This window comes from Hylobates moloch, unplaced genomic scaffold (genome assembly GCF_009828535.3).
Source record: "Hylobates moloch isolate HMO894 unplaced genomic scaffold, HMol_V3 SCAFFOLD_4, whole genome shotgun sequence".
NCBI classification, from domain to species: Eukaryota; Metazoa; Chordata; class Mammalia; order Primates; family Hylobatidae; genus Hylobates; species Hylobates moloch.
In genome coordinates this window covers 17,432,316-17,445,416 of record NW_026652279.1, presented here as the reverse complement: position 1 = coordinate 17,445,416, position 13,101 = coordinate 17,432,316, and the positions used below count along the sequence as shown (strand labels likewise).

Sequence of the window (13,101 nt, the reverse complement as noted above, 5' to 3'; positions counted from 1 at the left end):
ACCAGGAAACAGTAGCTCAAGAGTGATAGGAACTCAAGCGTGCTTTATTTTTCTTTCTGCTGATAGCGTCACTTACCTCCCACTGCTATTGGCAAATTAACACATGTATAGAAAAGAAATTAAGCACTAATTAATTTATTTTATATGAAAAGAGGAGAAAGGATTTGAAATTGTGTTGCTTTTTAAACAAAAATTGCAAACTAACAATATATGTGCAGGGGCTCAAAGAATCATTAGCTTTCTTGGCCAGGAATGACGGAATTTAATCAGAAATGAAGAAATGAACAGATTTCTCATTAGTTAGTGCACTTACCAAGAACAGTTACTTGAGTTATATCGGCAGCACTGTCTAGAGCAGTATGAGCTGAACAGCAGTAAATACCTTGGTCCTCTAAAGTTACATTAGATATGGTCAAATTAGCTCCATCAATAATTATCCTATCAGAAAAAAAGTGAGTACACGATGAGAAGGAAAATAGAAACAATAGAAACCCAATTCTTTTAAAAATGCATATGCCTCATCGAAAATGATCTAAGAGTGAAAAACGACTTTAAGCAATGCAAATTTGATTAGAGAATGCCACAGTTGAAACCTGGAGATAAAGAATTATTCTAGCATACACAACTGTCTACATAGCCATAAACACAATCACATTAAAAATTATTATGAAATCTAAGCATCTGTTTGCATGGGTCAGTGATGGAACTCTGTGTTGCCTGGCATGTTTAAAGAGTGCATCATACCTTACAATGGCCAAGATATATTTGAGTAATTCTTAAGGTATGTTTAGGGAACCACCTACACAGGCTCAATTGGAGTGCTTCTTACAAAAGCAGATTCCTGAATTCCATCTCCATTCCACAGAACCAGAATACCTGAGATGGAGTCTGATAATCTTAGTTTTTCACAAGTTTCTCTTTTCTCCGCCCCTCTACTCCCACGTACAATGCACATTAAGATCTGATAGCAATTAAAGCATATGACTTATTTGAACAGTAGATGGCAGGGTAGTACTTCTTTTTACAAATCATTTCACCTCGCTTTTTAGCAGTTGTTCTTTTACCAATTTGTGATCAGGTTTACTATGAGAAAATTGCTTCTTTATAAACTTCACCTTTACCCTGTACCATTGTTGAGATAACTATTAAAGTATTTTTCAAGTTCCATAAAATTTAAAATGTATTCATAATAATTAGCATTTTGTTGAAATAATTTAAATAGTGTTATCCTTGTGAGGAGGAAAGGAGGCTCACATAATTAATATTTTTATGTACATTTCATATAAAATGCTGAGAATTTTGAATTATATAAACCTACTTTAAATTGCATTGTAATGAAACAGTTATTTTGATTACAGACAGAATCAGCCCTTATTCCTAGACCAATAATAGAAAGATTTGCCAACCAATATTACCTTGAATTGTTAATCAAGAATCTCACTATAATTCTAGACATAATAAAACTTTGACATGAATTAACATCTCAGGTCATGTTAGTCAGGTGTCCATTTGATATAATATTAGAATACTGCATATCCTGACAATTTTTGAAAAATTTACCTTCTTAGATGAAAGAATATACTTTAATAACCTCTTGAAATAGGGCTTTTGTGCCCTGCATGAGGGCCCGTAGTAGCTGAAATCTTGCCAAGATATATACCCTGGCATGGGGTGCTTCAAGCCAGAGAAGAAAGCTACCAATTTTTTTGGCAAGTCATGGTTGCATTATGCCTTGTTTCCAGTCTCACAAATGTACCTTAGGTGCCTCATATTACTCAAGGTTGGGTGCCTCACTAGTCCTCGAAATGTGGTAGGTATGGTATACCTAAAGAACTTATTAAAAATGTCATGTTCCAGCCTCAGTCCAGGTTCCAAGTAAGTACATTTGGATTTGGAGATGGGGCAAGGGCCATTGAACATGAAGCCTTGATAATTCTGTCACACATCAAAATCTGACAACTATTTGCCTTAGCAGGGTCACACTATGTTGTGCTGCAGTAACAGACAACTCCAAATTCTCCATGCCTAAGAAAACAATCACTTATTTCTCTCTCACATTATGTTCCCATCATAGGTCAGCTGGATTTTGCTTTAAAAAGTTGTATCATTTCTACTCTCATAGTACCTGAACTCTTAGAAGAAGCTAAAAAGCATCTTCACATCTTTGTGTCCCAAGCTTTTCCTCTGTTTGCCTTCACCTGCTTAATTACCTTGCCTGAGAAATCTATCCACTAAAACCACTCAACTCCTTCATCTGCAATATCCAGTCTGCCAGTCCCTAATCTGTGTCAGCAGCCATTGTTGTCTTACCCTGTTCAGCTGAGTAATATTCGTGTTTCCCTGAAAGCACTATGACAAAACAACTCTCTCTTTGGAGACCTGTGTTTGCGGCTCAGTTCCATCAATTATTATTTGTACAACCTTGAACAAAACATTGAGCCTAATTCATCTTATCTCAAAAACGGGGATAACAATATTTTCTTTCTCTTTAGGATAATTAAATGAGGTAAAGCCCATAAAGTGATTAGTGTATACAGCCTAGCAGAGTATGTGCTCAGAGAGTGTTACTAATAATATTAATCAAGTTGATTTCATTCATTTTTGGCTTATTGCTAATCACATTTCTCATGGTTGGTGTTTTAATGTCCCCAACTCCCATTTCTCCTGCCTTTCTGCTTGAACAAATTACCTTCTTTCCTAATATGTTAGAAAGAGACCTTTCACTGTGACTGCATCTTCACCTTTGCATCTTCACCTTCTCCCCTCCCTCATTCATTTGTCACTATTTCTGGAGGGGGAAAAAAAGCAGCTCCTATTTGGTGCCAAGGAAAAACCCTCCCACTGGATTCTCAATGCCCTTTCCTCCCACGCCCTCCTAGTAATCAGTATATTCATCCCACTTTTCATGCTACAGTGGTCTCTCTCGCAGGGCTAGGTCATGAACAGTCCCCATTACCTTTGTTAAGCATGATATGCATTCTAAAACTGGTTTCATATCCATGCTCCATTTCATTTTTCATAACCATAGTGTATGGTCTATAGCCACCTGCAGGTTGGAAATCCACAGAAAATTCCTTGGGGGGCATTTCAATCTACCTAATAGCATTACTGTGAGGGCTAAAGAGAGAAAGCATGTATGGGAAGTACTAACATAACATGAAGCCCCATAGGTCCAATGGTTCAGAGGGGCAGTTCCCAGCACTTACTGCATCCCTGCACAAGAAAGGGGACAAGTGAGAAGAGAAGAAGCAGTTTTCACTTCTCATTGTTCACCATGTATATTTGATTAGAAGTTTAACCTCCCTTTAGGTTAAAACTTCTGGTCTTCTGCGTAGTAATAAGGAGAAGGCGTCTCAGCAGAAGGTAAGAAGTATGAGGTTACTGATATGGCCTTCTAGAAATTTAGCAGATACCTGTGATTTCTACTCCCTGCTATATCTCCATGCCTGCCCTTGGTAGCAGTCAGGGCCAGCCAGCAGCAGTTACTCCCAGCCTTCCTTGCTCGTGGGGCCTCTCCTGAGCTAAGGTTATTGTCCTTTATCCCTGTTACTTGTTTAGGGAAATTGGCAGAACATCTGTGTCACTTGCTCAGTCCACTCAGATAGCCAGAGGTTCATTTCAGTGCCAGCTCTTGGATCCTGCAGGAAATGTAAAACTGGGCCGCATGAAAAGGTTGCTTAGGGCTTCTGGGGTCAAAGCCTAAATGTACGTGTCATATTACCAACCAGCCATGGGTCTCTGATTCCCTTCTTGGCTGTAGACCAGAGGTCACATGGAAGACCCCGGATAGTCAGGCAGTAGTAACAAAAGAGGCAGAATTTAGGCATATCTGAGCAGTTGGCAGATCAGCAGAGACCTAACCTGAGGCTGGAGATCTGTATTGCAAAGCGTAGCCTTTAGACATATATAACTAATCTCGTGTTTCAATGAGAACTGGTTGTAATACATACACTGCCTTTCTGCAAACCTTTGTATATATATGAAGGAGGGGAGAGAATAAATTAAGTACCAAGGCTGAGACCAATGCCTTTGCATAGAGGTGGCTCACACATAAATACCAAGATAGACCAAGCAAGCAACAGAAATGACACAAGCAGAATGAAGAAATGAAGGCAGTGGGGCGGTGGTGGCTGGGGGAGGTGGAGGCAGGGAGCAGGACCAAGATAGCCAACTAGAAACAGCTGTGTTCGGAGGCTCCCCTGGAAAAGAACCATAGTAAGTGTCTGAATCCTTCCCTGGCAACCAAGGTATCCAGGTTTCTCTTATAACAACTGACTAGGAGGCTGGCATGATCCACAGAGAGGAGGGAAGAACAGTGTAGTGCAGTGGTCCACCTGAGAGCCACACGGGGCAGGGGAGACCCTTCCCCCCAGCCAAGGGAGGTGGTAAGTGAATGTGCTACCCAGCGGGGGAAACAGTGCTTTTTCCACGGAACTGTGAAACCCATGGATTGGAAGACCCCACTCACAAACTCAAGCCACTGGGTCTAGCATCACAACCCCGAAGTCCCACAGATTCTCAACAACCTCTCAGCTGGAATCTGCTTAAGCCTACTGAGCTGCTGGCGGAAGGGGAGGCCAGCCCCACAGCTGCAGCTACCTGCTGCCTAAGCCATTTGAGCTCCTTAGAAGAGGGGCAGCAGCCAGCACTGGGAATCACAACTGCCTAACACGCTAAGCTCCTGGGTGGGGGAAAGGCAACATTCATATCTGTAGCTCGAGGCTGTGCTTTCTCCCCTGCTGGAGCCAGGGAGGCTGGATGGCTCGGTCCTAAGACATTTCCCCCACAGCCCAACACACCCACTGTGGCAGAATCAATGCCTTTTCAGGCCTGACCCATCATTCCTCCTTGGGTGGGGCTTCCCTGCAGGAACTCCAGTAACTCCAGCCAGAGGCTCAGGGACAGAACCCAGATCTCCCTGGGCCTGAGCCCCTAGGGGGAGGGGTGGCCATGGTCTCTGCAGACCAACAGATTCAGCCTCTCCTCCTGGTGGTTCTGAGGAATCCGGGCAGCCCAGACAAGTTGATTTCCCCCTAGTGAGGCACATCCCCTCCACCAAGGGACAAAGTGCTTTGTTAGACGGGTCCTATTCCCCGTGCCACCCAACTGGGTGAGACCCTCCAACAGGGGTTTGTCAGACACCCTATATAGGAGTGATCCTACTGCCAACAGGTTGGTGACCCTTGAGGTCTGAGATCCCACAAGAAGGAGCAGGCACCCATCTTGGCTGTTCTCCAGCCTCCTTAAGTGACATCTCCAGGCATAGGAGTGAACCAGATGAATAGGGACTGAAGTGGACCCCCAGCAAACTGCAGCAGCCCTACAGAAGGTGGACCTGATCATTGAAACAAAAAAAAAGAAAGAAAGAAAAGAAAGCAACAACAACAGCATCAACAACAAAATCTCCCACAAAAACCCCATCCAAGGGTCGGCAGCCTCAAAGATAGAAGCTAGACAAATTTATGAAGATGAGAAACAATCAACAAAAAATAATTCTAAAAACCCAAAAGGCCTCTCCTCCCAATGATGACAACATCTCTCCAGTAAGAGCGCAGAACTGGATGGAGGATGAGGCAGATGAATTGACAGGAGTAGGCTTCAGAGAATGGGTAATAAAAACCATGCTGAGCATGTTCTAACCCAATGCAAGGAAGCTAAGAACCTTGATAAAAGGTCACAGGAGCTGCTAACTAGAATAACCAGTTCAGAGAGGAACATAAATGACCTGATGGAGCTGAAAAACACAGCAGGAGAACTTCGTGAAGCATCCACAAGTATCAATAGCCAAAGCTACCAAGTGGAAGAAAGGATATGAGAGTTTGAAGACCACCTTGCCGAAATACGGTGTGCAGACAAGACTAGAGAAAAAAGAATGAAAAGGAATGAACAAAGCCTTCAAGAAATATGGGACTTCATAAAAAAACGGAACCTACAACTGACTGGAGTACCTGAAGGAGATGGGTAGAATGGAAACAAGCTGAAAAACACACTTCCAGATATTATCCAGGAGAACTTCCCAAACCTCCAAGACAGGCCAACATGCAAATCGAGGAAATACAGAGTGCACCACTAAGACATTCCATGAGAAGATCAACCCCAAGACACATAATCATCTGATTCTCTAAGGCTGAAATGAAGGAAAAAATGTTCAAGGCAGCCAGAGAGAAAGGCCAGGTCACCTACAAAGGGAAGCCCATCAGACTAACAATGGACCTCTCAGCAGAAACTCTACACACCAGAAGAGAGTGGGGGCCAATATTCAATATTCTTAAAGAAAAGAATTTTCAGCCCAGAATTTCATATCCTGTCAAACTAAGCTTCACAAGTGAAGGAGAAATAAAATCCTTTCCAGACAAGCAAATGCTGAGAGATTTCATTACCACCAGGCCTGCCTTGCAAGATCTCCTGAAAAAAGGCACTAAATATGGAAAGGAAAAACCAGAACCAGTCATGCAAAAACACACCAAAATATAAAGACCAATGACATGATGAAGAAACTTCACCAACTAATGAGCAAAATAACCAAACAGCATCATGATGACAGGATCAAATTCACATATAACAATACTAACCTTAAAAGTAAATGCACTGAATAGCCCAATTAAAAGTCACAGACTGGCAAATCAGATAAGGAGACAAGACTCATCTGTGTGCTGTATTCAGGAGACCCATCTCACATGCAAAGACACACATAGGCTCAAAATAAAGGGATGGAGGAAAATTTACCAAGCAAATGGAAAGCAAAACAAAGCAGGGATTGCAATCCTAGTCCCTGACAAAACAAACTTAAAACCAACAAAGATCAAAAAAGACAAATAAGGGCATTACATAGTGGTAAAGGAACAATTCAACAAGAAGAGTTAACTATTCTAAATATATATGCACCCAACACAGGAGCACCCAGATTCATAAAACAAGTTCTTAGAGACATACAAAGAGACTTAGACTCCCACACAATAATAGTGGGAGACTTTAAAACCACTGTCAATATTAGACAGATCAATGAGACAGAAAATTAACAAAGATATTCAGAACTTGAACCCAGCTCTGGACCAAGCAGACCTAATAGACATCTACAGAACTCTCCACCCCACATCAACAGAATATACATTCTTCTCAGCACCACATCACACTTATTCTAAAACTCACCACATAATTGGAAGTAAAACACTCCTCAGCAAATACAAAAAACCGTAAATCATAACAAACAATCTCTCAGACCACAATGCAATCAAATTAGAACTCAGGATTAAGAAACTCATGCAAAACCACACAACTACATGGAAACTGATAAACTTGCTCCTGAATGACTCCTAGGTAAATAATGAAATTAAGGCAGAAATTAAGAAGTGTTTTGAAACCAATGAGAACAAAGACACAATGTATCAGAGTCTGTGGGATACAGCTAAAGCAGTGTTAAGAGGGAAATTTATAGCACTAAATGCCCACATCAGAAAGCTAGAAAGATCTCAAATCCACATGCTAACATCACAATTAAAAGAGCCAGAGAGGCAAGAGCAAACTAATCCAAGAGCTAGCAGAAGACAAGAAATAACTAAAATCAGAGCAGAATTGAAGGAGATAGAGATATGAAAAACCCTCCAAATAATCAATGAAGCCAGGAGCTGGGTTTTTTTTTTTTTTTTTTGAAAAAATTAACAAAATAGATTGACGACTAGCTAGATTGATAAAGAAGAAAAGAGAGAAGAATCAAACAGACACAATAAAAAATGATGAAGGGTACATCACCACTGACCCCACAGAAATGCAACCTACCATCAAAGAATACTATAAACACCTCTATGCAAATAAACTAGAAAATCTAGGAGAAAGGTACATATTCCTGGACACATACACCCTCCCAATACTAAATCAGGAAGAAGTTGAATCTCTGAATAGAGCAATAACAAATTCTGAAATTGAGGCAGTAATTAATAGTCTACCAGCCAATAAAGCCAAGGACCAGATGGATTCACAGCCAAATTCTACCAGAAGTACAAAGAGGAGCTGATACCGTTCCTTCTGAAACTATTCCACACAGCTGAATAGGAGGGACTCCTCCCTAACTAATTTTGTGAAGCCAGCATCAACCTGATACCAAAACCGGGAAGAGACACAACAAAAAAGAAAACTTCAGGCCAGTATCACTGATGAACATTGATGCAAAAATCCTCAATAAAATACTGGCAGACCGAATCCAGCAGGACATCAAAAAACTTACCCACCATGAACAAGTCAGCTTCATCTCTGGGATTCAAGTCTGATTCAACATATTCAGATCAATAAATGTAATTCATTACATAAACAGAACCAAAGACAAAATCCACATGATTATCTCAACAGATGCAGAAAAGGCCTTTGATAAAATTCATCATCCCTTCATGTTAAAAACTCTCAATTAACTAGGTATTGATGGAACACATCTCAAAATAATAAGAGCTATTTATGATAAACCCACAGCCAATATCATATTGAATTGGCAAAAGCTGGAAGCATTCCCTTTGCAAAACAGTACAAGACAAGGATGCCCTCTCTCACCACTCCTATTCAACATAGTATTGGAAGTTCTGGCCAGGGAAACCAGGCAAAAGAAAAAAATAAAGGGTATTCATATAGGAAGAGAGGAAGTCAAATTGTCTGTGTTTGCAGATGACATGATTTTATATTTAGAAAACCCCATTGTCTCAGCCCCAAAACTCCTTGAACTGATAAACAACTTCAGCAATGTCTCAGGATACAAAATCAATGTGCAAAAATCACAAGCATTCCTTTACACCAACAATAGACCAGCAGAGAGCCAAATCATAAATGAACTCCCATTCAAAGTTGCTACAAAGAGAAGAAAATACCTAGGAATACAGCTAACAAAGGATGCAAAGGACCTCTTCAAGGAGAACTACAAACCACTGCTCAAGGAAATAAGGAAGGACATAAACAAATGAAAAACAAAATCCCATCCTCATGAATACAAAGAATTAATATCATGAAAATGGCCACACTGCCCAAAGTAATTTATAGATTCAATGCTATTCCCATCAAACTACCATTGAAATTCTACACAGAATTAGAAAAAAAACTACTTTAAATTTCATATGGAATCAAAGAAGACCCCATATAGCCAAAACAATCCTAAGCAAAAAGAACAAAGCTGGAGGCATCACGCTACCTGACTTCAAACTATACTACAAGGCTACAGTAACCAAAACAGCATGGTACTGGTACAAAAACAGACATATAGACAAATGGAGCAGAACAGAGACCTCAAAAATAACACCACACATCTACAACCATCTGATCTTTGACAAAACTGACAAATCCAAGCACTGGGGAAAGGATCTCCTATTCAACAAATGGTGCTGGGAAAACTGGCTAGCCATATGCAAACAACTGAAACTGAACCCCTTCCTTACACATTACACAAAAACTAACTTGAGATGAATTAAAAACTTAAATATAAAACCCCAAACCATAAAAACCCTAGAAGAAAACCTAGGCAGTACCATTCAGTACATAGGCATGGGCAAAGACTTCATGATGAAAATGCCAAAAGCAATTGCAACAAAAGCCAAAATTTACAAATGGGATCTAACCAAACTAAAGCACTTCTGAAGAGCAAAAGAAATTATCATCAGAGCGAACAGGCAACCTACAGAATGGAAGAAAATTTTTACAATCTACCCATCTGACAAAGGTCTAATATTCATAATTTAAAAGAAACTTAAAAATATTTACAAGAAAAAAACAACCCCATCAAAAATGGGCAATACGAACAGAAACTTCTCAAAAGAAGACATTTACACGGCCAACAAACATGAAAAAAAGCTCAACATGACCGATCATCAGAGAGATGCAAACCAAAACCACAATGAGATACCATCTCATGCCAGTCAGAATGGTGATTATTAAAAAGTCAAGAAACAACAGATGCTGGTGAGGCAGTGGAAAAAAGGAACACTTTTACACTGTTGGTGGGAATGTAAATTAGTTCAACCATTGTGGAAGACAGTGTGGTGATTCCTCCAGGATCTAGAACCAGAAATACCATTTGACCCAGCAATCACATTACTAGGCATATACCCAAGAGAATATATATCATTCTACTATAAAGACACATGCACATATATGTTTATTGTAGCACTATTTATAATAGTAAAGACATGAAACTGACACAAAGGCCCATCAGTGATAGACTGGATAAAGAAAACGTGGTACATATACACCATAAAGGAAAGAGATCATGTCCTTTTCAGGGACATGGATGAAGCTGGAAGCCATCATCCTCAGCAAACAAGTGGGAGAAGAACAATGAGAACACATGGACATAGAGAGGGGAATCACACATACCAGGGACTTTTGGGGTATGGACAGGTCAATAGGTGCCGCAAACCATCATGGCACATGTATACCTATGTAACAAACCTGTACGTTCTGTTCATGTATCCCATTTTTTAAAGAAGATATAAAGAAAAACAAAAATTAAAAACAGAAATTTGTCATAAGGAAAAAAATGAAGTTAGTAGTACAAATCACAAGAGCAAAAATGGACTGTGCACTTGGTATTTTCTAAGTGATCTGTATATTGATGTTTTCTAAGTACTTGGTATTGTTAACCCTATAATGAAAGTACCTTTTTAATACTTTCAATTCCAACTATGTTATGGGATTTAAAACTAAAGCACAAAGATGTTAAGCAGCTTGTCTAAGTTCAAAGATGTAATAAGTGACTGAGCTGAGATTTGAATCTGAGCCTTTGAGCTTCAGAGCTCATGATCTTACCCATAGCAGTGTTGCTGTCTCATGCAAGCGGCACATGTCCTATCTAAACATTTTCAGATTTGTAGTTTTACAGGGTAATAAATTACAAAACTAATGAGAGGTGAGATTTGGCTCCAAGATAGTTAAATTTTAACCCTTACATAGTAACAATGCAAAAGGACGCAAAGCTGACTTTCTCACATTTTCAAAAGAGAGTAGACATTCAGCAAATGCTGACTTTTTATTTCTTTGATGTTCTTAATATCATCTAGTGCTATTAAGCATCCATTCACACTTTCCTGTATATGCTCTCTTTTATATTTTGTCTGTATTCTCTATACAGAGTTTGGAAGACTCAAAGGGGTACTTCTCAGTACTTTCCGGCAGGAAGAATCCCAGATATGATTTAGGTTTTGCTAGTGAGTTAAATAAACTCATGTGAGATTGAAAAGTAGAAGGAAAATGGACACCACCTTCTCTGGGCCAGTGGGAACAGACAGTGGTTCTGGCAGACACGAGAGTTGGCAGTGGCAGGACTTACGAGTAGTACCAACGGGGTGAGGTGGCCATGAAGATGGCAGCAGTTTCCAGACACCTGGATTGCAGCTGCAGTGCTCTGTGATCAAGAACCTAGAAGACTAGTATGCAGCCTCTTCTAGGCCTAGCTCCTCCAGTCTTTTTTTGCAAGCACCCAAGCCCATGCAGTTCTCAGCCTTTTTTTGCAAGCATCCAAGAACATGCAATTCTTCCTCGGTTACTTAGAGTGGTCTCTATTTCACGCACTAATAGAATGGTACATGTTACATGAAAAGTCAGTAGCAAAAACAGGATGATAAACATATGATAGGAGAGTGAAGTGACTTGAAGACAGAAATATTACTGTTTTTGTTTTTATTTCAGTATGAATACTTTTAGAATTTTTTTTTTTTGAGAGACAGTCTCTCTGTGTCCCCCGGGCTGGAGTGCAGTGGTGTGATCTCAGCTCACCGCAAACTCCACCTCCTGAGTTCAAGTGATTCTTGTGCCCCAGCCTCTCGAGTAGCTGGGATTACAGGCAAGCGCCATCATGCCTGGCTAATTTTTTATTTTTAGTAGAGACGGGTATTCACCATGTTGGTCAGGCTAGTCTCGAACTCCTGACCTCAAGTGATCCACTCACCTCGGTCTCCCAAAGTGCTGGGATTACAAGAGTGAGTCACTGCGCCTGACCTAGAACTTTTTTTTATCAAATGCAAGGTGTTCACCCCAAGCAAATATTATGACATATCATGATAGTTTACCTACCTGCCATCTTCTGTGCCATTAATTTCAAAGGCTTCTCCATCTTTACTCCAGGACAATTTCAAACTGTGTTTCAAATGTGAGTCACATTTGCTTTCACAATGTAATTCAAGCATATGCAATTTGGGGATACGAGGATTCTTAGGAGAAACTCTAAGTTTTGTAGCATCTGTTTTTACCAAACAAAGATATTAGTTAGAACTAAGCATGGCTTACTTTGTTATTAAGTTCCTGCAATTTAAGTAACCCAAACTGTCACCATAACAGTCCAATCCTCATGCAGGGTTTGTCCCACTGTAATTTCCTAACATTGTATATCATTATTATTTTCTTTCCATCCAGGCTTGGACATCTGACAAAATTTAAGTGGAAATATCAACTAATAGTTTAGGAATTTCCTTCATTATTTCTTGGGGAAGGGAGTAAGCAAAGTATAAGCAAACACATGTCTCTAGAAGTTGAAAATAACATAATTTCTCCTTCAAGAGCTTCTGGATATATAATCAAAGCACTGTAAAGGAAAAGGGAAAGATATTTGATTTTCTATTAGCGTGTTTGTTATTAATTCAGAAACCTGAGGGTAAATGTTTAAGCCCATGAATGGATGAACTATTAACATGAAGGTGGGGAACTAGAAAGTAAGCCTCAGGAAAAGTAGGGCCTGTGACTGTTTCGTAACACTGCGGTATCTCCAGAGCCTAGAAGGGAGCCTGTACACCACAGGCACTCAATACATATTGTTAAATCTCCTTTTGAATGAATTACAGGGAGTGACAGTTTGAAACAAAAATAAATTTGTAGTTGTCAACATTATGAAACTCAAAGATTGGTATATGGCTGCCTTAAAAAAAAAGTTTGCTTCATTATGATTGTTTTAAAACATGCAGTCCTTACTCTTTAATGCTATATTAAAAGTAAGTATACTCTTAATGTGGCATTTGGCATTTTGGGGACCTCCCAGAGACCAACTGCACAAGCTGACCTCCAATTCCATAATTATACTCTGATATTGGCAATGTACATTTTTCTCAAGGAACTGGCTAAAAATGGAAAGTATTAATAAAA

At 39.8% G+C, this 13,101-nt stretch overlaps 1 protein-coding gene across 8 annotated transcripts in view; it reads right to left on the bottom strand.

Moving 5' to 3' along the window:
- Positions 1-13,101, bottom strand: part of CHL1 (cell adhesion molecule L1 like) — a 213,917-nt gene that overhangs the window by 31,166 nt on the left and 169,650 nt on the right. For all 8 annotated transcript variants that reach the window (XM_032149510.1, XM_032149515.2, XM_032149512.2 and 5 more), the window contains 2 exons: positions 12,040-12,205; positions 314-438 (listed from right to left, as the gene is read on the bottom strand). In XM_032149510.1, the coding sequence (XP_032005401.1) occupies positions 314-438; positions 12,040-12,205 (291 nt within the window). The remainder of the gene's footprint in view (positions 1-313; positions 439-12,039; positions 12,206-13,101) is intronic.